The 24,612-nt window shown below is 37.5% G+C and overlaps 3 protein-coding genes across 6 annotated transcripts; 2 read left to right on the forward strand and 1 right to left on the reverse strand.

The window, feature by feature from the left end:
• The first annotated feature begins 1,049 nt into the window (after window positions 1–1,049).
• On the forward strand, window positions 1,050–7,598 carry rx1 (retinal homeobox gene 1). The gene is made up of 4 exons (XM_055218394.2): window positions 1,050–1,781; window positions 2,434–2,791; window positions 5,782–6,032; window positions 6,135–7,598. Exons 2-4 carry the CDS (start codon window positions 2,497–2,499, stop codon window positions 6,576–6,578), a joined length of 990 nt encoding a protein of 329 aa, XP_055074369.2. The 5' UTR covers window positions 1,050–1,781; window positions 2,434–2,496; the 3' UTR covers window positions 6,579–7,598.
• A 3,337-nt stretch (window positions 7,599–10,935) lies between these two features.
• cherp (calcium homeostasis endoplasmic reticulum protein) lies at window positions 10,936–18,662 on the forward strand. Of its 2 annotated transcripts, none has more exons than XM_073861292.1 (18): window positions 10,936–11,146; window positions 11,657–11,830; window positions 11,981–12,016; window positions 14,647–14,819; window positions 14,905–15,042; window positions 15,118–15,269; window positions 15,356–15,467; window positions 15,546–15,635; window positions 15,715–15,928; window positions 16,024–16,187; window positions 16,267–16,699; window positions 16,781–17,043; window positions 17,129–17,262; window positions 17,336–17,422; window positions 17,535–17,681; window positions 17,769–17,885; window positions 17,969–18,063; window positions 18,149–18,662. In XM_073861292.1, exons 1-18 carry the CDS (start codon window positions 11,122–11,124, stop codon window positions 18,358–18,360), a joined length of 2,766 nt encoding a protein of 921 aa, XP_073717393.1. In that variant the 5' UTR covers window positions 10,936–11,121; the 3' UTR covers window positions 18,361–18,662. The 2 variants fall into 2 exon arrangements, with proteins under 2 accessions (XP_073717393.1, XP_073717394.1); XM_073861293.1 differs by having other exon boundaries at window positions 16,802–17,043.
• A 588-nt stretch (window positions 18,663–19,250) lies between these two features.
• On the reverse strand, window positions 19,251–24,250 carry c23h19orf44 (chromosome 23 C19orf44 homolog). Of its 3 annotated transcripts, none has more exons than XM_055217917.2 (9): window positions 24,146–24,250; window positions 23,811–23,941; window positions 22,977–23,579; window positions 22,655–22,892; window positions 21,617–21,693; window positions 21,131–21,539; window positions 20,968–21,057; window positions 20,719–20,885; window positions 19,251–19,431 (listed from the first exon to the last, which is right to left on the reverse strand). In XM_055217917.2, exons 2-9 carry the CDS (start codon window positions 23,907–23,909, stop codon window positions 19,342–19,344), a joined length of 1,773 nt encoding a protein of 590 aa, XP_055073892.2. In that variant the 5' UTR covers window positions 23,910–23,941; window positions 24,146–24,250; the 3' UTR covers window positions 19,251–19,341. The 3 variants fall into 3 exon arrangements, with proteins under 3 accessions (XP_055073892.2, XP_055073893.2, XP_055073895.2); XM_055217918.2 differs by having other exon boundaries at window positions 24,142–24,222; XM_055217920.2 differs by having other exon boundaries at window positions 24,192–24,210.
• Between the last annotated feature and the right edge of the window lie 362 nt (window positions 24,251–24,612).

The following is a 24,612-nucleotide window of genomic DNA, read 5'->3' on the forward strand; positions in this document are numbered from 1 at the left end:
GACAATAATATTATCCTCAGCAATTAAGTTTCCAAAGCTAAATTTGCCAATCTTGTACTCGACTTAAATAGACTTTTCTTCAATGGTCGGTGAGCTTTAGCATACCAAGACAAGATTTCAAAGACTTGTGTCTCTAAACCAGAGAAGCTTTTTCTGGATCAGCTGACCTTTCAAGAACTTAATGACCCGACTCGACGCTATTCGTCGTTTAGGGTCAGATCAACTTTTCTGCTTTGTTTTTCTGGACTATGTTGGACATGAAAATAGGCAACAAATTCTCTGTGTATTTACTAGTGTTAATGATTTAATATATCAATCTATTGTGTAATCCTCACGTCATCAGTGTTTGATCTATGCCTAATTTATCGAATATATTTTTAAATCTAATTTACAAGAAATAATTGATGACGCGCCATTGAATTATTAAAAAATCATGCACACCCAAGGTGGTAACCGCGAGTCAATTATTTCGCTTATTCCACCGCTACCACATTGCTCTGGTGGTTATTTTAAGATATTTGACAGGTCAGGTGTGCGTTTATTGAAAAATAATGCATACCTGTCGACCATTTCTCAACCAATCAGAATAAAGCATTCCGTGGAATAAGTACACTTTAAAAAATATGCAGCATTTTTGTCACATCAACATATATTTGTATGTTACTTTAACTTAAAAAATTAAGTTAAACAATTTTAACTTGATTTTCTAAGTTTTGTCAAGTTTTCACAGCCAAAACTTAAAAAGTAGGTCGAATTGACTTGCAAAACCAAGAAGTTTAACTTTTACAGTGTGATATATCTACTGTAGTGCTTAAGATGTAATATATGATTTCTCAAAGTTATATGTTTCTCCTTTAAATACGATACGTATAACATTTAAACAAAAATAAATACAAAAAAGGTTTACTTAAGAAAACTATGTTAAATAAAATGATGCAAGCAATAAACCATTACAAATATCTTTCTATTTCCTTTTCTGACTCATCCCAGATCTAATCTTTAAACATTAAAATAATGTTTAATATTTTGTAAATATACAATAAGTTTAGTGTACCTGGTTAACAAACACAGTGTCAGTGATAAGCTGGAGATTAATTACATGAAGAAATATAATAATTTGGCAAATACGCAAAAAAAATTACAAATATTAGTTGATTTTGTTTGTGTGTATTACAGGGTAGAAATTACAAATAAAAAGTTTTAAAATCCACTAAAACTAAATGTCAATTTGAGAAACTCTTTAATAACAGTTTGCTTTACAGAAGTTTATTTTCTTATACAGGGCCAAATGTAAATGTAGTTTAATTAAGCAACATGTATTATTGTACATCACCGGGCTCCCAGTGACTGTTTTTTCACTTAATAATGAAGAAATCGTGCAAAACGTTCAGGTCGTCTCTTTGTCTTTAAAACAAAAGTTTTGTGCAAGACGAAAGAGAAAACGCTTCATTAGTCGCGTGTGCTATTGTGAAGTGAATTCAAGCTCTGTTTCCAGCAATTACTTGAGCAGAAACCACCTGTCAATCATTCTTAAGGGGGAAGAGTCCCAATTAATGAGCTCCTGTAATCCCATGCTGTTAGTTCCCTTATACAAAGACAGAACACAGAGCGGCAGAGAAGTTCACTGTGTGGATATATGTTTAAACAGGACTGAAGTCAGACAGATTCAAGTTGTTTAGTGGCTCTGTTGCTCTTCAGATGAATGTGATCGACTGCTAGAGAAACCCGTGGATGAGGGACAGATTGGAGACGGAGAACGCTGAAAATATCTCCGTTTAGAGGTATAAACTATACTTATGTTACGCTGTTATAGAAATGTATACTTTGTATTTCCACAGTATATAAATATATTAAACATGGGAATAAAATACATGCATTTAACATAGTGGTAGTGTTAATCTAAACATATATAATATTCTGGAGTTTAAAATTGTATTTAAAATTGTTTCTTTTCTAAATGTTGACAATTGGCAAATGTTTAGTTTTTAGATTTGTAAACATAACCCTATAAAAATGATATGCCTAGAAAACATTAATATATCAATTTTGTTTATCCATATCTATGAAGTAGCTTGTATTTATTTGAAGAACTACATGGAGAAATGGCATCCTTAAAAAAATTACATTTACTGTGCAAAAGTTTGCCATATATGTGATTTATCAATGTTTAGAACTAAATAATTTCATTTTGCAGTCAAATTGTGGAAAAAACGACTAGATCTTTAAAGTAGAGACTTTCAAAAGTGCTGGGTTGTTTTAACCAATGGCAACAGTTGGTTTAAATTAACCTACAAAATGTCCATACTTGCCCCAACTATTGGTTGAAACAACTTAGCATTTTTAGTTTAACTATATGTCTTCAACATTAGGAAATACTTCCAAACTTACTAAAACAAAATACCTTCTCAAACATCTTTTACTTTGGTTTCTCAGTCTTAGGTTCCTCTATTATATCCCCTGCATCCCTCTCTTGGAGTGTCGTATCCCAGAATTCCAATGCATTTGTCACTGGACACTATGAACATGGTGGATGACGCTTGTCTTTCGCCCAGTAACTTCCACGAGATGGTTAAAGCTGGAGGTGCAGTGATGGGCACTCGTGTCCACAGCATTGATGTCATCCTGGGCTTCAACAAGGACCAGGAGCCTTTGCTTAACCCTGGAGTCAACGTTGTAACTCATAAAGTCGGAGTGGGGAATCTTGGAGATCTGGTTAAGGAGGACCAGCGGGTGCAGACATACGGACACTTGGAGACCCTCAGGAACGGCACCGAGCAGCCTGATTTTCATGGTACGTCCTTCTGTGAGTCAATGTTCAATATCGCTTTCATCATTGAGCCTGGGCATTGAGCATGTGACAGCAAAATCAAAGATTTATTATTTTAAGAAAACACCACGAATGCACTGCAAGTTGTTTTGAATTAGGACGTTTGCCAAATGTATAAATCCAAATTTCATCCTCTAATAATATATTTATAGTGATTTTATCGTTCATTCTTTAATTGACCTCTTAAATACTCATGGTTATTAAAACCCAGGAACTGACACAAGTTGTTATATTAAGCCCTCCTATTGCTTTTAATGTGCCAGTGGCAGTTTGCCAGGGTATTAGAGTCCGGAATGACCTCAAGAGACCTGAAGAAAAGTCAACTGCAACTTTACGTAACTTAAAAAAACAACAGCCACAGTTACCTACATGCATTTGTTACCAGGACATCTGTGGTTTTCAACAGCTTGATAGATTAGGGAGATCTTTTTGAGATCTCTTCTAAAACTCGACAAGGACTCCAGGTAGTTTTGCTCTTCCGAAGCACTTCTGATTTTGGTTCTGTACTAGATATTATGTGACCATTTCAAGGCGAAATATCAAAAACCGACATTATCATCGTACTATTTACAATCCAGAAAACCTTTCGGTAACGGGGCTCATCTGTTATTCTCATCACCTTGTGGATTTCCTGTAATCTTCTCTTGTCTTAAACAAGATTGCATAATCATTTTTCCATTTCCCCCCAATTTTTTTCATAATCCATTGGGCTTCTTAGTCCTGCGATGAGAAAACCTCTGGGATGACCCTGAGTTGACATGCCTGTTACTATGACTCAGAAAGGATGAGATCTTTTAAACATTTCAGATCAATTGTCCTCATTTGTTGTGAGTTGCCAGCATGTCTTGTATCTGACAGGTGGCGTGATGATGTTTGAATTAGCATTGACCTCCTCCATTGAAAGAGTTCAGTCTGTGGTTTGTTAATGACAACCGTGTTAACCCAAAACGTTTGTTCCTGTCTAATGATTAAATCCTCTTCTTTTCTGATGTCTCCAGACATGGCTGTTTGTCCATGCGTCTGGTGATCAATGCTTTATAAAGTTTGTAGTTACTCTTGCTGATCTAAATAGTGGTACAAAAGATGCAAATGTTCAAATAAAATTTTAGAGGCGGGGAATCCAAAAATCTGCAGGCGCATTCTAGCAACCTTGTGGCAGTAGAGTCGATTAATAAATTCAAATTATAAAAATAAGTTTACAATCTGAAAAAAATGGTATTTATGTTTATACCCAACAGTTGTATTTGTTCACATCTTACCCAAGCATGGGTTGAAACAATTCATCATTTATTAGTGTAGATATGTAACACATCCACGTAACATTCAGGTTCAAAACCTATGTATTATTTTTATAAAATGTATCAGTAGCTGTATAAAATACATCTTTGCACCTAAATGTTCATAGGGTACATATTGGTACACGAGGTACCTCAGATATACATATTGGTACCAAATTTAAATATTTATGTGTGTGCCTAAATGGTACATATTAGGACCTTTTTAAAGGGTACTGCCCCAGTGGCAGCTTTGGGACATTTTTTGACAATTTTTTCTGACAGTGTAATGAATGAATGAATGAATGTTAGGGCTCCTTTGAACCTCTCGGTATTTAATTGTATAAAGTGGATTCAAGCTGTTCGCAGTTAAAGAGTCAGATCTTCATTAGCAGCCACTTTTAACAGTAACTTACGGTTGATTACAAGGACATTCCCCACAGGAACCTTAAACCTGTGAATAAATGTCCTACTGAAGGACACAATAATGATATGTCAATTTTCTGTCATTAGTTGATCTTATCTGGGATTGTAGTCATTTACGTTTATGCATTTGGCAGACACTGAGACTTAAAGTGCATTACTCTTTTGTCAGTATGTGTGTTTATTGGGAAACAAACCCATGACCTTGGCTTTGCTACAATAATCTTCAACCAATTGAGCTCTTTGTTTTACCACTTGTGCATCATAAATTCATGAATTTTCCATCAGTATAATACAGTGCATTTAAGGCAGACTACAACAATCATAAAAATTTGCCTTGTTCTTCTTCAGTTTACCGAAGTAAAGCTTTTTGCTAGAAATGTGGACCTTATGTTTAGGCCGCAAGTCAAACGAAGCTCTTAGGTAGATTAGAGCCAAATCTGCGTGGAAACTATCAAGGGAATTATCAGTCTACATCTGTTTCTGCCTGGATTATGGGATGTAAAACTGCCAGTGAAAGCTGTTGAAGACAGCAGACCTGTAGTGGTCCAAGATATTCAGCCCATTAGCATTATAGGATTAGATTGAGTTGTGGAAATATGTTATTAATAAGATTTTGTATATCGACATTATAAGTAAATAATAGACATTATGGTAGTTAGCCACTGTGATATTTTACTGCCATGTAAAAAATAATTAGTGGTATGGTGAAGTGGTTAAGTATCAGATCTGGTGACCAGAAGATTGCTGGTTTAATCCCAGCACGAAATAATACTATTAATCTTTCCCCACCATTGACAAGTTATCTCGTCAATTTAGAGAAAATGCTTCCCTGCCAATGACGAGTTTTTACAGCAATCCATATTTCCGCCATTATCAAATAGGTGGTGCTCTTATCTAACTTATAAAACACTAAAGCATACACTGATCCAAAAACAATAAAAAAATGTGTATGTTTTGATCATCGCCCTGAATCTGATCTCTAACAAAAGTCCTTAACAAAAATGCAATTATATCAAAAATAATTTTTTTTTTGAAGAAACTGACCAATATTTGAAAGGTGATAAAGATATGAATATACTTTAATTTGATATATTTTAAGTTTATATATTTAAAAAAAGTTTGTGTAACTTTTTGATGTGTAAAGAGTTAATAGTATCAGACAAAATATAAAAAATTATAACACAAAATACATCAAATGTTATTTTGTGAACTTTCAAACCTAAACTTTGTGACTGCGTGTGGTCTTCGGTTTAGATGGTGATGTGTTCTCCAACAAGTGCGACGGGATATTGGGTGACCTTCGAAAGTCCACCGAAAGCGACAGCAAATCTCCAGATTCGGCTGACGGGGAACAGCCCAAAAAGAAGCACAGACGCAACCGCACGACCTTCACCACCTATCAGCTTCACGAGCTGGAGCGAGCCTTCGAGAAATCCCACTACCCGGACGTCTACAGCCGAGAGGAGCTGGCCATGAAAGTCAGCCTGCCGGAGGTCCGAGTACAGGTTTGGTTGAACCTCTGTCATCCTGAACTCAACTCAAACCAGATTATTTATCCATTCATATGATCAAAACTCATCTTATTCTTTCAAAATGTGCTTGTACAGGTTTGGTTCCAGAACCGCAGAGCAAAATGGCGGCGACAAGAGAAAATGGACGCCAGCGCCATGAAGCTCCACGACTCCCCTATGCTTTCCTTCAACCGCCCGTCCATGCACACCACCGCGGGACCCATGAACGGCTCGCTGCCGCTCGACCCTTGGCTACCCTCCCCGTTGTCCACAACTCCGGTGCACAGCATTCCCGGGTTCATGGGTCCCACCCAAGGACTGCAGACAGGTTACCCAAACCACGGTTTCCTAAGCACGTCCCAACCGATGACCCAGAGCATGCAGCCCATGGCTCCATCACCGTACCAATGCCCACCTCCATTCACTGACAAATATCCGCTGGAGGACATCGAACAACGCAGTTCAAGCATCGTCGCTTTGAGAATGAAAGCTAAGGAACACATCCAGTCCATGGACAAGACCTGGCAACCCATGTGTTGAGGGTACTAAATGGTGTCGAAGGCTAGTAAAGAATTGCTGATTGTATAACAGATGGTTTGTCGGGGATATGTAGGCGCTGAATGGGTCACCTGCCAGGTATTTACTGTATTTATTTTTGGTAACCTGGATATTAAAACTTTGTTTTGCGCCGAAAGAGAGAAGCACAAAGATCGGGTAGTATATCAGCGCATACATTTTCTGGAAATGTTTTAAAGCTTGACTACAAACACGTTTGATTAACACTTACTGAGGTGTGAATATAAGGTCATGTTTTTCATCACATGACCCCTGTCCACAAATCCACACTTTACGGGGATGATCAGCCGCTGATGTTTAAAGTCACACCGAAGATTGTGAGCAATAAATATGGAAGTTATATTTCACAAGACTCATTTCATTCGCAAAAGACTTTGAGTAAGAGGTTTTGACCTTCGCATATGTGCTGAAGAAAGCAATCCAGTGTTTTGAAACAGTTCATCCGAATTTGAGGGAAAGACTGAGCAACTTTTTTTTAACTTATCGCATCATCGGCTTTTGTAAGTTCTTGTACTACACACAAGAAGGACCGATTGTTAATTTCTGCAAAAGGAAACTCACAAAGTTCAAGTTGCCAGACTTTTTCTAGCAAGATTGTTGTGTGCTGTTTGTTCAACTTCGTACAGACAGCATACTGAGTATCTTAAATGTATAGACTGATTCATTTTCCCTTTAAATGATTTATAATGAATATTTTTTGTTTGTTTGTTTGTTTCAAAATGTATACAGTCGAGTCAAAGTGTAATTTTTATAGGGCCGTCTGGCCCAAACATTAGTTTACAAACCGAAAATGTGACGCTTAGATGACTTGCACAGTTGAAAAGCCAAAGTTAGAAAGCAATATGACAATCATGCATAAATGTAAATGTTTGTGAAATGTTAAGTTGTCAACAGAAATATGAATGTGTTTTTTTGTGTGTGTGTTTGTTGTGTATCTTAGAGATTTTTACGGATGCTCACAATAAAAAATCTAGTTTGATAGACCTTTGGTTTCTGTCGACTCGTTCTTATTCGCATTTCTCCTCCTAGGAGTTTTCCCACAGGGTTTTTCTCCTAGGGTTTTTTTATCCCCGGGAGAGTCAGCCAACATTGGCTTAACTTAGCACTTTACTGTATACGTTACATTATTACTATGCTCGCTTGTACGGTTTATTATTAGCAGCTGTATTCTGCTTCTTATAATATCTATTGATTATTCTGTGTTCTTCCCTACATCTATTCATGTAAAGCTACTGTGAAACAATTGTGAAAAGCGCTATATAAATAAAATTTAATTGAATTGAATTATTCCGGAAAGGTTGTCTGGCAGTTAATCACGTGTTTATGCCAGCAGAGCTATAGAAAAGGTGGTGGGTTTTATCTCCCCATCTCTTTATCTTCTGACCGGTGGCACCGTGCCAGCCTGTTAGGAAGATGATGTTCCGGTCAATCAGGCCGGAGCGGGAGGGGGCATCTACGGTTTTCCTAATTGCCTCCTGACGCTCCTGTTGAGGCACATGTTCATGGTGACTGGTGCTCGGATGTATTCATCATGTGTGAGCGATGCCCTCAGACAGATGGGGGGCCATATGGTTTCCAAAAAAACAGTGCTGGGAAAGAGCAAGAGGGTATGAATGTGACGCTTTCCTCTTCACTCAAGCGCAAAACATGGTGTCCATCAAAGTCATGCATCTTTCCTTAACATTATGTAAGAATATTGAACTTCTTTAATGTAGGACATATTGGCGATCGTGCGGGCAGGAGCGTAGGGTGGGAATTCAGCTCATCAAAGTTAATGATGGAGAAAATCCCCCAATTAGGGCTTTCTCCCGTAGGCCAGGATGAGTTCAGCGCAGGGATTATTGTCCGGCCCGAACCCCGACAGCCACTGACCGCCGCACATCTTGGCACCCAGGCAGCAGGGCTGTGGGTATGCATGCGTTCAGCCGCTCCGGCACAAAGGAATCATGGGAAAGCAGCGGTTAATCGACTGCAAAACGCTTTGTCCGGCTAAGGGAACTTTAGTGTTCTTCCAGTCTCAGGCTTTGAATGTGGGTCAGCTTGCAATTCATTTGATAACTTTCAGTTCATTGCATGTTTCAGATGTCATGCATTATATCGGTTTTGGCAAAAATTAGTAAACTTTTGAATGCACAAAATTAAATAAAAAATAGGCCTACATAAGTGCCTTATGATGATGAACTCACCAGACGTATATTTCTTTAGTCACACATGTGGTAGCATAGCAAGACCCAAATCTGAGGTTAATCCCTGACCTCGGCTACTAATAAGATTTCCTCTCTAGTACTTTTACCCGTACTGTTAGGTATTACACAGATTTGTTATTTTAAGTCACAGTATTGCTGTAGGATCATGGTCATGGTTATATAATATTTTACCACAAAATTAGAATTGTTTAGCGTAAGTCCTAAATGTAAAGATTGAATGCATAAGTTGCTTTGGATGTGCAACATAAATACACAAGGATAATGGCCCTTATAACATGCATCGCTTTAAAAATACATTTTGCTGACGTATCATTGTTAGTGTTAACCTGATTGGATTCTTTGAATCCCTCGCAAGTCCCCTGTTGAGTTACTGTATTCATTAAAAACAATTAAGCACTAATTAATTGCACAGTCTATTATTTTGTTCCCTGTCCGCCGCGTAGGCTGAGGTTAACAGGGGATAAACGGGAACGGAGCGGAATTAATGAGCTCTGATTAAGAGCGTTTCCAGCTCTGTTCGCATGACATACGTAAAGATGGTGGGAGGTGATGGAGGTCATGGAGGAGGTGGGAGGTGAAGGGTGGATTTGGGAGCTGGCGCCAGGCGGCTTCTCATCAGGAGAGGCAAGGAGACTTTTCTGTCATCCTTTGTCAACATAAGTGATGTGGCGTATTGTCCTATACATGTCCTTTATAGCCACATGCATCATGGAAGATTAAGATTTTTATAAATTAAATTGTTTAATTAAGAGATCTAGAGATTTTGTAAATAGATTTAAATAATAAATTTGTTGCATTTCATTTTAATTATTAATTATTTTAAAATAAACTATATGTGTAGTTTACACAATTCATTATTTTTAGGGCTGTCAAAAGATTAATCGCGATTAATCGCATCCAAAATAAAAGTTTGTGTTTACATAACATATGTGTGTGTACTGTGTGTAAATATTATGTAGATATAAATACACACACATTCATGTATATATATTTAAGAAATATTTACCTTTAAATACTGTGTATACATTTATATCATTTATATTATATATAAATATAAATTTTTATTTTGGATACGATTAATCACAATTAATCTTTTGACAGCCCTAAATATTTATTGGTCAGAATTGTTTTATTTTATGTTATTGTTTACTCTTTCATAATTTTATTTTGTGTTATTTCACTAATTACATTTTTTTTGCAGAGGAAAAAAGCCCAAAAACAAATAAAAATGGAGATTTAAAGAACTCACAAACACATCATGCTGCATCAATCAGTACTGGTGTGTGTCTGTAATCTAGTTACAATATAATCTGAATGAATGGTTTGTCCCAATTGCATCTAAAAATACAATCAAATTGTCACATTTTATAGGCAGTCATCATATAAAACAAGATTACAAGCAAAATCATCACAAAGGTAAAAAAAAATTGTTTATAACTGTGACCTAATTTGGAGCAAAAAGTGGTTTATAGCCAACCTTGTTGTTTATACTCTTAAAATTTTTAAATTTTATTATTACATTTTGTTACACAGGCAATTTCCAAATATTTCATCTATTGTTAATCTGGTTACTGAAGAAGGACTTTCATATGATGTAACTTTAAATGGGTTTATTAAATAAACAAAAACAAGTGAATAAATGGCCAAAAAATACCCAAAAGTTATTACTGAATTAATGAAAATGTTTCATACTGGCGAGGATAATGAATCAAAGCCTTTGGTCACATATAATAAATATTAAAATAAATGTAAACTATATAATATTATTATTAAGTAAATGGTTTTATTATTAATAGTATTATAATAAATAAATAATGTATAATGTAAATAATTTATAAATAAATGTAAACTATAATATAATATTATTATTAAGTAAATAATGTTATTATTAATAGTATTAAAATAAATAAATAATTTATCATCATTATGTAATTACTCCTCATTGTCTGACAAACTACCGACTCAAACTCATTAGTCACTTCCAAAATCTATCAAAAACCATGAATGATAACCATTTTCGTTTTTAAACATTAATAAGCTTTTGGAAAATCATTCGTGTAAAAGTCACCTCCACACTGCCTACCAGCAGACGGCGCTGTGACGTCACCAGAGCGTCACCGGCGCCGCCGGAAGTCGTCTGCATTCTGTTTCCGTTCGCTTCGTTTTCACAGTAAAATAACAAACCCGCGCTGATATAATGGTCGCACCTTTTTAATAACGATTTGGTTGTGTTTACCACACAGACGTATCATGCTGTAGATGAATTCGGGTTGTTATATGAAGAAGTAATCTTGATAATAATGGATATTTCAACACCGCCAGAAGGTGAGAGTCGGCGCGCGTGTCCTGAAGCGCGAGATACGTTACCCTATTTACATCAATACAACACATAAATCGTAATGTTTACTTTATTTTGGCTATGTAGTACGATTAGGCTATATCATAAAGTAGCTGTACTGCTGCCTGAGTGTTGGGCTTATTGTGTGTAGAACAAATACCACGGTATTAATACAGTAACCATTGTTTAACCCCCGTATATAGTAAAATCACAGTAAACATAAATGTACTATTGTCTACAGTATGCATAATTTAACTATAATATTTTATAGAACAATCATAGTAACCACAAGTTTGTCACTGTATCACTGCAGAAATCATAGTTAAAACGTGGTATTTGTAATAAGACTATAATGATAATACAAATGGTCTGCCAAAAAACATGGTTTTACTACAATGAAACCATGGTAAATTTCCTAATTCAATAAAGGCTATCAAAACAAACTTTACTATGATTGACATGAAGTTCATGTGTTGATTTTTGATATTTCCCATCAGATCAAGAGCTTCGAAATGTCATCGACAAACTCGCCCAGTTTGTCGCTCGAAATGGACCGGAGTTTGAGAAGATGACCATGGACAAGCAGAAGGACAACCCCAAGTTCTCGTTCTTGTTCGGAGGAGAATATTTTGGCTACTACAAGTTTAAACTGGCCATCGAACAGCAGCAACGTATGTGAATTCATATTCAAAGATATGAACCGATACACATTACAGATTTAGATTAGGTGTGCACACACACACACCTGTATCAGAGCTGTACCTGTTTGACAGCTCTTTTTCTATATATATATACATATATGTTTCTTTTCTCCTTTATAGATTCTACTTCTCATGATGATGAATATAACATGGAAGGTATTTATTTATCAGAAATGTTTTATTATGTATCCATGAAGTTATTCTGCATTATGAGTGCCTGACATATTTATATTTCATTTTGGACAAGCATGAATGTAAAGACGGGGATATTTCTATCAGCTTTACTTTGCTTTAAAAGTTACAAACATATTTATGTTTTTTATTATAATATTTGTGTTAATTATAGCTCATACTTCGCTCTGGGGATTTGAATACAGGGTTCCCACAGGTCATGGAATGTCTAAAGATCTTTTTCAGACATTAAAAATCTGGGAATTTCATGGTCATGGAATATTGGGATTTTTGTTTGTGGCTTTAAATTGTAGTTTCCATTTATTGAAATGTAATCCGCTTGTTAACTTGTGACGTAAGGAATACCATTTCCGTGTCCAAGCCTTTGTTGACTTCAATTTAAACTGCTGTTTATTAATTTCACGCATTTAAGCTTCATTTTTATAAACTCGCGGTGTACACTACATTATCCAGGCTCATGGCATCCCGGACATAAGTCATAGAAATTCTGTTTTTTTTTAATCGGGAATTTGACTTAAGACTGGGAACCCTGTGAGTAAACCCACATATATTCAACTTTGGACCATAACTTGTCCTGCACTGTAGCTTTAGCTTTAACTACTCTGGCAACCATGCATCGTGGTACCACTTGCTTGTGCATAAATGGGTAATTGACAAAAACGGTTTGGCAAGATAAGAAATTCAAAAATCATTTAAAAAAACTTATTTTAAAAGCATGCATCAGGTTTATTTCAATGCACATAGTGTATTTATGTTAATTTTCTGCACTAAAATATTACATTTGCACCATTTTTATGAAAGTTAAGAATGAATGGACCTGAAAATGTCAAATGGTGTAACCGCCAATTGCGCCAAAGAAAGTAATCATCAAAAAAATAATAATTTTATTTGTATGTGTAAATTTTAATGCGTTTTTGTAATATTTGCCTGACATATGCTGAAAACAGCTGTTTTCTAAATAATCTTTGACAAATTATGTAGAAATGTATGTAAACACTAATTTAGATTATGTTTTATTCCACATTTTTTATGAATATATTTATATTTTAATAAAAAAACCTAGTTACACCAATTGACACAGACCGGTTACACCACATTGACATTTGTGCAATTATCTCCCAAATATTCAGTGAAAATGAAATAAAACCAGAAATCTTAGACTTAAAAATTGTCAAAAAAGAGAATGTATGCAACTAGTTATTTCTAAATTTAAATTTTTATGCCTTTTTGTAATATTTGTCTTGACAAATGCTAAAAAAAGCTGTTTTCTAAATAATCTTTGGCAAATTATGTAAAAATGTATGTAAAAAATAATATTACACTAAACTAGATGATTATATTTTATTCTAGATTTTTTAATAAATATATTTATATTTTAATTAAAAAAAATACTAGTTACACCAATTGACATAGCCCGGTTACACCACATTGCCATTTTTGCGATTATCCCCCAAATATTCTGTGAAAATGAAATAAAACCAAAAATTTACACTTAAAAATTGTCAAAAAAGAGAATGTATGCAATTAGTTATTTCTAAATATAAATTTTAATACATTTTTGTAATATTTGTCCTGACATATGCTGAAAACAGCTCTGTTTTCTAAATAATCTTTGACAAATTATGTAAAAATGTATGAAAAAAAATCATATTACAATAAACAAAAGATTATATTTTAATATACATTTTTTATAAATATATTTATATTTTAATAAATAAAAATACTAGTTACACCAATTAACACAGACCGGTTACAGTACATTGACATTTGTGCATTTCTCCCCCAAATATTCAGTGAAAATGAACAAAACCAAAGATTTTAGACTTAAAAATTGTCAATAAAGAGAATGTATGCAATTAGTTATTTCTAAATGTACATTTTAATGCATTGTTGTAATATTTGTCCTGACATATGCTGAAAACAGCTCTGTTTTCTAAATAATCTTTGACAAATTATGTAAAAATGTATGTTAAAAATAATATTACACTAAACTAAATGATTATATTTTATTCTACTTTTTTATATAAATATATTTATATTTTAATTAAAAAAAACTATATACACCAATTGACACAGACCGTTATACTACATTGACATTTGTGCAATTATCCCCCAAATATTCTGTCAAAATGAAATAAAACCAGAAATGTTAGACTTTAGAATGTATGCAAGTAATCTGCAAATTTATTTTGAAATTTTAACCCTATTACAGTTAACTGAACCATACGGATACTAAATAATTAACTTTACGCCATTGACCCAAAAATCATTAAAATCAAATAAATTGTCTTTTGGTGGATCAATACAGGTTCAAATTGTAAAGGAGAAAGCAAGTGCATTTTTTGTGTGATTATTTATTATTATTTTTATTATCCAGTTTTTCTTGGCTTAAAATCTTTACAAAGGTGGACAAATGTATGAAGTGGCTTTACTTTGTTTACGTGCATTCAAAAGAGTCACATTTTCTTTAATAATGCTTCTCTGGTTCTAGTTGCCCATTTCCATCAGATTCGATATAAATTTGTTCATACTGACTTGCAGATGTTTATCAGTGATGTTTAAGTAGCGGCTCATTTGTTTGGTATGAATTGCAGTGATCTGTAAACCTCTGGGTAAAGAGGCCAGCGATGCTCCAGCGGCGATGACCATGCTGCCCCATCCACCCATCCCACCATCCACCCCGTCCATCCCGTCCATGGAGGACCTCATCCAGCAGAGCCAATGGAACCTACAGCAGCAAGAGCAACACCTGCTCAGCCTCAGACAGGTAACATTAACATCTCCCTGTGAGCTTTGTTTAAACTCCCACGTTCTTGTATATGACATTGTGACATCATACGTTGGGCTTCTAGGAGCAGGTGACGGCTGCGATCTCTTTGGCGATGGAGCAGCAGACGCAGAAGCTGTTGTTGGAAACTCAGCTGGACATGAACGAGTTCGACAACCTCCTTCAACCCATCATCGACACCTGCACGAAAGACGCCATATCGGTACGAGTCGGAAATCAGCCTTGCATTTTTGTTGTCTTCTAATCAAGAGTTTATTTATCTGGCTTTCTTTCTTAGGGTGGGAAGAACTGGATGTTTAATAATGCTAAAACCCCTCAGCACTGTGAACTAATGGCGTCTCACCTCAGAAACCGCATCACGGCTGACGGCGCCCACTTTGAGCTCCGCCTACATCTCATCTATCTGACCAATGACGTCCTTCATCACTGGTGAGAGTTACTTGCGTTGACTATTGAGGAATATGTTTAGTAGTAAAGCATTTTAAGCAGGCGTGATGTTTAATGATTTTTTACAGTCAAAGGAAAAGCCAGAGGGATCTTTTGGCGGCTCTACAGAAGGTCGTGGTTCCCATTTACTGTACAAGTTTCCTGTCGGTCGAGGAGGACAAACAGCAGAAAATCACACGGGTAAAATCCATTACCACAGTATTGATGTGAATTATCCACCTTAGCAACGTCCTAGTAACCGCCTTGTGCTGTTTTCAGTTGCTGCTCTTGTGGGAGAAGAACGGCTACTTCGACGACGTCACCATTCAGCAGCTCCAAAGTCCTGCTTTGGGTCTCGGACAGTATCAGGTACAACCAGTTACACACTAGCCCTGCTAAATGTGTTCGTAAAGATATAGTTGGTAATCTTTCGTCACGTCTCTGCCAGGCGTCGCTCATCACAGAATACGCGGCGGTCGTGCAACCCATCCAGTTGGCGTTCCAACAGCAGATCCAGGCCTTGAAGACCCAGCACGAGGAGTTTGTGGCCACTCTGAAACAGCAGCAGACCGTGGCGGTCACAGCCGCTGCTGTCGCAGTCGGGCAGCTAGCACCTGCTGATGCTGAGATGAAGCCTCAAGCGTCCATGACTGCTCAATCCGGTAAACATTTGACGTAAAATTTAAACATACGTAAGTCACATATGTATCATGTTTTTATGAGTGGCTAAATGACATCATTCCTTATACTTGACTAGCTTTGGCATCCGGAGATTTGAAGCCCCCAATGGCCGGTCCTCCTCCTGGCGAATATGACCCTCCGGCAGACTCGAGCCCTTCAGCTGCATCTGACGTTCAATCTAGTAAACCCGGGTGGTTCGATCCACCGCACAGTATGCCGCCGTGGAATCCACAGCAGCCCGTGAGTGAAACAGTCATAGTTTGTAAACATTCAGTTTTTGTTATCCGCACCTAAATGCGTAATTCTCTTCCATCTCTAGCCGCCATTTGACCCCGCTCAAGTCCCGCCCCCATGTCCACCTTGGAACAGCCATGAGGGAATGTGGAACGAGCAGAGGGACTCCAGCTGGAGCGGCCCACGGGACGGTGGCCCCGGCGGGCCTTGGAGCGGACAGAACGAGCCCCCGCCATCATGGAGCGGGCAGTACGATCAGCCGCCGTGGAACAACCAGGATCAGCCGCCACCGTGGGGTCAAAGGGAACCTCCGTTCCGCATGCAGCGCCCGCCTCATTTCCGCGGGCCGTTCCCGCCCCACCAGCAGCCTCTGCCTTTTAATCAGCCACCCCCTCCTCATAACTTCGGCCGCTATCCGCCTCACTTCATGCAGGACGAGTTTCCTCCGCACCATCACTTCGAACGACCTCCGTATCCGCCGCACCAATTCGACTACCCACAGGGAGAGTTTCCAGGAGGTGAAACCTTGACTTTTAACGTCATCACTATTTAAAAGTATCACAATTTTGCTGACAATTTTAATATTGAATATGTCTTAGATCATGTTCCCCTCTCATCAGACCTAGGTCCACCTCCCCATCACCATCCCAACCAGAGGATTCCTCCTCCCGGAATGTCCGAACCTCCTCCATGGGGCGGCAGCCAGCATCCAGACTTCGGACCCCCTCCGCATGGGTTTAACGGACAGGCCCCTCACATTAGACGCCAGAACCCAGCTCACATCAGTCAGGACGACCCCAGTTTGGTCCCAAACGTCCCCTACTTCGACCTTCCCGCAGGGCTCATGGCGCCACTTGTCAAGGTTATTTTGCATTCGGACAGTTATGGTACTTTGTGTTTTTTTTTGCTGTTGTCCTAATGGTGTCATTTTCTTGGTTTAAATTTAGCTTGAAGATCATGATTATAAGCCTTTGGACCCCAAAGACATTCGTCTGCCACCCCCAATGCCTCCAAGTGACCGCCTGCTGGCCGCGGTAGAGGCTTTCTACAGTCCACCTTCTCACGACAGACCCAGAAACAGGTAAATATCTGCCAGTTACTAAATGTTTTGTTTCACTTTAGTTATTTCTTTTAATACTTCAACTTTTTTTTAGTGAGGGTTGGGAACAAAATGGGCTGTACGAGTTCTTCCGAGCCAAGATGAGAGCGAGGCGGAAGAAGGATCACGATAAACGCAACAGGTGGGAAATGTTGCAGGTTGAACTAGAATTTGGATATATCAGCCATTTTTTAATTATTAGCAGGATTAGAGAGGATTTGTTTAATTTTAACATGCTCTATTTTATTTGCCAGCACTCGAGGGAGTCGCTCTCACAGTCGGTCGCGCAGCCGAGGACGATCTTCATCCGGCTCCAGCTCCAGGTCTTCTAAATCCTCTCGCTCCAGATCCCGCTCCAGATCTCGCTCCCGTTCACGCTCCTACTCCAGATCTCGCTCCAGGTATATAACTGCAGCTGTGAAATAAACGTTTTTCATCTGTTTTTTAAAACTGAATGTTGAATATGATTATTTAACTTTCTCCGGTAGAAGCAGGAGCCGCTCAAGATCCAGGTCCCGAAGTCGCTCTCGCTCCAGATCGCGCTCTAGATCGCGCTCACCAGAAAAAAAGCGTCACGCCACAAAATCTCGCAGTCCTACACCACCGTAAGTTAATTTTCTTTCCACAAAATTCCACATATGAACCACATTCAAATAACACTTTGGAGTGACATACTGTCTATATGCAGATCCACCTCTGGGTTGGGTTCAACCCCAGCAGTGTTACCTCCTGATCTCAGGCTCGGAGAGGAAAACAAAGGCCATCAGATGCTCATGAAGATGGGTAGGTGATCCAGTAGATTTAAGCTCTGATCTCATCAATTCATTCTTCTGCTGTAAGTGATTCACTGGACTGAATCTTCTCATAGGTTGGAGCGGTTCGGGAGGTCTTGGAGCAAACGAGCAAGGTATTCAAGACCCCATTAAAGGTGGAGACATTCGGGACAAGTGGGACCAGTACAAAGGCGTGGGAGTCCAGCTGGACGACCCTTATGTGAACTACAGACGAAACAAAAGCTACAATTTTGTCGCGAGAATGAAAGCGCGAGAGAAAGTTATTTGTTGTTTGTGCAACATTTGATCAGTGTAATTATTTTCAGGCTATAACCTCCTCGCTTCTTTTTTTCTTCCCCAGTAACCAGAGATCCTCAAGAGCCCGCCGGCACAGAGTGATGGTCACAAGTCAGACGTGTTTTTACTGTAGATGTCATAAAGCTGTTTTTCACATCTGTTTAAATGTTTTATCTTACCCTGAGTTTGTTTTTGTAGTAACGTTATAAAACATCATTGCATCACTGATGAAAAATATTTCGTTCCACCAGTTGGAATTTGTTTAATTTGCCTAAACTCTGTATAAGACAAAATAAAGTTGTTTTAATGGGACATTCATTGCTCTGTGTACATTAAAGAATTCACATTGCTTTCGAAACACTGCTTCACGAGGCTTTGAAATATTTACGAATCTTTTGTTTTGAATCATGGGTTGGGAGTGTGTTTCAAGCTGATTTTAGCAAACAAGGCTTAATTACGTCATAACTGTTTCGAAAATCCAATGATTCACCACTAGCGGGAGTTGATCACCAATAACCGAAAAAGGTAAACTCGAGTCAGTTTTATTATGCAAGTTTATAAAACATGCATCCTTCGGTCTACTTTTTGTTTATAGAGAGATTTAATGACAAACATGTGCATAATTAAAAGGAGAATACGTTTTTAATGATTCGTTTGACCTAAATAAAACAAAAAACACAGAACACACTTTTAAGTATGGCTTAAGTTAAATCATTTATTTTTCTTAAAAACATTTTTTTTAGAAAAGTCTTGCTATTATTTTGCAAAAGTGTAAAATGTTTGGCCAGCGTGCGTGGCGTTTTGAACGCTTCGAAAAACTGAATCAATTTGTGAAGCAATTGGTTCAATTGATTCGAAGCTTCAAAAAGCTTCGTTTCTCCCATCACTATTCACAACAGATACAAAATACAATTTTATTATACACATAATACTGCATCACATCTTGTGTTTTGGCCGTGTATAATCTAGTATAAACCGTATATTCACAATGTCAAATGTAATGATAATCCCTCATCTCCTGCAGGACTTCCTCTAAAGCTTCTTCCATGCTCAGTTTAGGTGGCCTGTGAGTACGGATGAACTAAAAGGAAAGAAAAAAAATTAAGGTTAAAAGAAAGACATTCAAAGTGGAAAATAATTCAGCAGCAGTGACATCTTTTGTGGACACATCTAAAGGTAGAAGTAGAGTTCAGTTTTTACGCATATGCGAGGGTCCACGTTTTACCATTACACGAAATTAAAGGATTAGTCAATTTTCTTAAAAAAAAACCAGATCATTTACTCACCACCACGTCATCCAAAATGTTGATGTCTTTCTTTATTCAGTTGAGAAAAAATTATGTTTTTTGAGGAAAACATTCCAGGATTTTTCTCATTTTAATGAACTTTAATGGACCCCAACACTTAACAGTTTAATGTAGTTTAAATTGCCGTTTCAAAGGACTTTAAACGATCCCAAACGAGGCATAAGGGTCTTATCTAGCAAAACAATTGTTATTTTTGGCAAGAAAAATAAAAAATATGCACTTTTAAACCACAACTTCTCGTCTATCTCCGGTCCTGTGACGCGCCAACGAGACGTCACGTAATTGCGTAATGACGTGGAATGGTCACATGTTACATATATGAAACGCACATTTGCAGACCGTTTTAAACAATAAACTGACACAAAGACATTAATTAGTATCATTCGATATACAACAACATCGGAGCGGTCCTCTTTCTCCACGCTTGTAAACACTGGGGCGTAGTTCCGCATTCGTCATCCGTTACCTCTTGACGTGATGACGTATTACGTGAGGTCACGATGGTGCGTCACAGGACCAGAAGACGACAAGAAGTTGTGATTTAAAAGTGTATATTTGTTATTTTTCTTGCCAAAAATGACCCTTATGCCTCGTTTGGGATTGTTTGGAGTCTTTAAAACTCCATTGAAACTGCAATTTTAAACTACATTAAAACTAATAAGTGTTGGGGTCCATTAAAGTCCATTAAAATGAGAAAAATCCTGGAATGTTTTCCTCAAAAAACATAATTTCTTTTCAACTGAACAAAGAAAGACATCAACATTTTGGATGACATGGTGGTGAGTAAATAATCTGGATTTTTTTAAGAAAATTGACTAATCCTTTAAACCAACTATACTCCGTTGGGGTCCATTAAAATCAGAAAAATCCGGGAATGTTTCCCCAAAAAACTATTTCTTCTCGACTGAACAAAGAAAGACATCAACATTTTGGATGACATAGTGGTGAGTAAATTATCTGGATTTTTTTAAGAAAATTGACTAATCCTTTAAACCAACTATACTCTTAAGTGTGAGCTAAACGCTTGCTTGAAATGGTTATAGTCACAGTAGACGTCTCACCTCTTTAGTGTCCTCTAATGTGGTGTATTTGTAGTCACCCGTTCCCAGTGCCTCCATCACCGATGTGTAATGGCGTCTTGTGGTGTCTATAAAAGTCCTGGTGAGAGCCAACTGTTGGCGTAACATATCGTTCAGAGCAAGCATAGCAGGACTGTAGGACGTCACACCTGTCAGCATAAAAGATTATGAGCTTTTTCTTATTTTATATGTTGTATTGTTTTAAGATGGATTTTTACATCTTATACTCACTCTCGATGGCTTCAGCGCTGACTGTGTGACTGGCTATCGGAGTCGGATCCACATATGTCATTCCCAGCGATGGACCCACAGCAGCCATTCCTGCAAAGACAACCAATATGATCACCGAAGCACATTCAGGTCTTTGGTGATCTAACAGACAGCAAACACTAACCTGAGGACCACGTGTACGTCAATCCGTCCGTCTGCGTCTGTACAGCGGTGCCCTTCATCTGACGCTCAGGACTGGGACCACGAGTCACTGTCGCATCAGAAAAAACGGACTGTGATGAAGAGTCTGAATGTCTACGGTGTCTGGATGAGCGAGATGATTCTGATAGTGAAGTGAGTTTATCATCTTCATCCTGGGATTTGTACGAGCTTTGAGCCTCGGATACATCTTTGTTTTCATCTGTGAGATGTTCTGAGACCTCGCTGACGCTCGCTGGCTCTTCAGACGGGATCTCGCTCTCGAAATCACTCTCGTAGGCTGCTGAAAGCTCTTCTGGAGTGGGTGGTGAAGGAACTTTTATGATTTTATTAGTTGATTTACTGACCCCTTCGTTTTTGAGTTTCGTTTCAACCTGCAGAAGAAAGAAAAGCAATGTTATGCTTCATAAAATACACATCTTTACATTTTTAAATTAGTAATTTATCACACCTTGTCATGTGAGATTTCAGCCACCTCAGAGAGGACAGGAGCCAGATCATCGAGTGACATGACATGAAGTTTAAAATCTATAGGAAAAACATTAAAAAATGATTACAGACACCATCTAAAAAAAATGTCAAATTTCTTGCAAAATAATAGTTTGGACAAAGAAAAGCAATAACGTACGGGCTGCAACAACTTATCAATAAAATCGATGATAATTAATTAGTTGGTCAGTGACGTCACATTTATTCACATTTTAACATTTAAATATGTTTTACTATTAAAAAGCTGCACAAACTTTTTCATTTAAGGCTTAAAATAACAAAATACTCTGTAGTACTCAGTACTCTATACTTTTAAAAGTACATTTCTACATGAGAATATCCTAATTTAGTGCCTTATTAAGCTAAAATAAGTCAAATCTCAATCTATTAAATAGTATATATCTAAATCTAAATTTTTTTGGAAATATTTTGGTTTTATCTGATTAGTTGATTAATTGAAAAAAATCGATCGATTAATCAATTATGAAAATAATCGGGTTTTTTTGCATCCCTAAATAACGTCAAAAATCTGAATATTTATTTTGGTAAATATTTTGGTTTTATCTGATTAGTTGATTAATTGAAAAAATAATCAATCGATTAATCGATTATGAAAATAATCGTTTTTGCATCCCTAAATAACGTCAATGTTTGATGTAGTATTTCTGTTAAAATGACAATAGCTGTGTCCAAAAGGGCTCCCTTATACCCTATTCCCCACATTAGTTTGCTAATATAGTCCACTTGAATGAGTGAATAAATTCGTACACTAAGCGGTGGAGACACAAGGTGCCATCTTGCTCATTTGGCACGCAACTCAAAGTGAATGGGTAGCGGCTAGCAGCTGAGCGTATATATGTTGTAAACTGATTATTGCGGTGCATTATGGGATTGAATAAGTTGGCCGTCCCTAAATAGTGCACTTGTTAAGGGTATAGGGAGCTATTTCCGACAAAGCCATTGACTACTAGATGTATTCTCAATCTAAAGGTGAACTGACCATCAGATGCTGCACTCCTCTCGCTCACAGTGTCGTCTGAATCGAGTGCGGCGGCCACAGGAAAAAGATCATCCAGCGATTTGATCTCACTGTGATCTGATTCAGAAGACATTGAACGTTCGGTGAACATCAGCCTGCGTGAGTCCGGCCTGCTGGAGGGTGGAGGTTTAGATGATGATGGAGGATGTTTTGAAGTTGGAGAAGGTTGAATAGATGTTTTAATGCTCTTCCTGTGAAACTAAAGAAAGACAAATAAGAAGAATGTGTTATATTACTCTAAACTGAGTAAATGGGGTAAACCTAGATCTAATACTTTACTAACTGGTTCAGGACTTGCTGGTTTTCGCATGATGTCCTCTGATAAACTGAAAGAATCTCCTAAAAGTCTTTGGATGTCTTGTTCATCACTGTCCGGACTAAATCTCCATCCTTTACGTTCATTCACACCAGAGGCAGCGGTGATCGACTCTAATGGTGTTTTATGAGGAGTCTTCAAGGGCTCTTGATGTTCAGACAAAGTCTTATTTTTTTTCAGAAAGCGACCTCCTGTCATGCTCAGATCGCTGCTGGACTGGAGAGATAATCGTGTCTCTTGTGGTTCTGTTTGGATACCGAGTCCTTCCCCTTTATCCTTTTGGCTCCTGATGCGGTTTTCGATGAGCGAGAGTTTGCTTAAAGCCGCGCTGTGTGAATTGCGCTGAGGTATAAACTCAAATTTGTGGGTTCCACCAGGACTCGACCGTCCGTCCCCGGCGGCATCTCTAGAGGTCTTCTTTAAAAATCGTCTCCCACCACCCAAACTAAAGTTCTCTGATGGTTTCAGCGCAGGATCATCTCTGTTTTTACTCTGTGATGTTGAAGAGACGTCACTCAGGTCCAAAAACTTTGTCTGTTTGGACTGTGGTACCACCGGCACAAAGTTTCCCTGGATAGACAAACATATTACATACTGAGCGTTAATTGACATGCATCTGAAACATAATTTCTATTATTTAGTCATTATGTCATTAGGAAACTTCTTTAAGCTGTATGGTATACAGAAAGATATGTATAGTATCTGCACAATAGCTTTAAATTTATTGGGGTTTTGACAAAATTATCATTTTTAGGGTGATCTACTGCTTTTAACAACCATAGGTAAATAACAAACACTGACCACATTTCTTTTGTCCTTTGATATGGCAGAAATCCTCTGTCCAGAGAGATGTGCTTTCGCCCTGTCCAGAGCTGAGCTTCTTCCTCCACGACCCAACATCTGGACCAGTTAGACCATCATCACTTCTTCAGCTAAATTTTTAAACAATACAAACATAGACAATGCAAATAAATGAGACCGCAAAGCTCAAAACATTAAAGTACGTAAAGTGGTTTCCATGATACTCCCATATTCGCAAAGATAAGGATATAAAGTCTGGCAAGCTAAGTTACATCGATTCAAGAACATTAAACGCATGCAAAATAAATATAAAACAGAAGTCCTGACTCACGCACTCGTTCACATTTAAACATTTTCTGCACACAACCACGTCTTGTTTACCATGACAACGTAGCGAGCGTTCTGACGTCACCGGAAACTTCACTGACTTCACTTCCTCCTCTGATGAACTATGTTGGTTATTTGCATATATTTAAACATATTTTGATTTCATTTATTATTCAAACCAGTATCAAAGTCTGCCAAAAATATTTTCTTTTAGAATGTCTTAAATATGATAGTTTGTAAATAAATATGTAGTAACATTACCGGTGTATGTTTTGAAACTCTAATGAAACAACGATTTAATAATTATAATAATATATTTTAAACAGATAATATAATATTAGAAATACATACAATATGACACCAGGCAATTATGCAGATAACAAATACAAAATATAGCCAGGGGAATTAAAAATAAAAATTGTAAAGTATGACCACCGGAGGTCGCTTTCTGCTTGATAAATATCTTAAATAGCTA

Source organism: Misgurnus anguillicaudatus, chromosome 23 (assembly GCF_027580225.2).
Source record: "Misgurnus anguillicaudatus chromosome 23, ASM2758022v2, whole genome shotgun sequence".
Lineage (NCBI taxonomy): Eukaryota > Metazoa > Chordata > Actinopteri > Cypriniformes > Cobitidae > Misgurnus > Misgurnus anguillicaudatus.

Coding starts and splice junctions, on each gene's coding strand:
- rx1 (XM_055218394.2), top strand. CDS start 2,497: ATGCATTTGTCACTGGACACTATGAACATGGTGGATGACGCTTGTCTT. Junction 2,792..5,781: donor CGAGCAGCCTGATTTTCATG/GTACGTCCTTCT, acceptor TCTTCGGTTTAG/ATGGTGATGTGTTCTCCAAC. Junction 6,033..6,134: donor TGCCGGAGGTCCGAGTACAG/GTTTGGTTGAAC, acceptor GTGCTTGTACAG/GTTTGGTTCCAGAACCGCAG.
- cherp (XM_073861292.1), top strand. CDS start 11,122: ATGGATATTTCAACACCGCCAGAAG. Junction 11,831..11,980: donor GGCCATCGAACAGCAGCAAC/GTATGTGAATTC, acceptor TCTCCTTTATAG/ATTCTACTTCTCATGATGAT. Junction 12,017..14,646: donor TGATGAATATAACATGGAAG/GTATTTATTTAT, acceptor TATGAATTGCAG/TGATCTGTAAACCTCTGGGT.
- c23h19orf44 (XM_055217917.2), bottom strand. CDS start 23,909: ATGTTGGGTCGTGGAGGAAGAAGCTCAGCTCTGGACAGGGCGAAAGCA. Junction 21,540..21,616: donor CTGAAATCTCACATGACAAG/GTGTGATAAATT, acceptor TTTCTTCTGCAG/GTTGAAACGAAACTCAAAAA. Junction 20,886..20,967: donor CAGCGCTGAAGCCATCGAGA/GTGAGTATAAGA, acceptor TTATGCTGACAG/GTGTGACGTCCTACAGTCCT.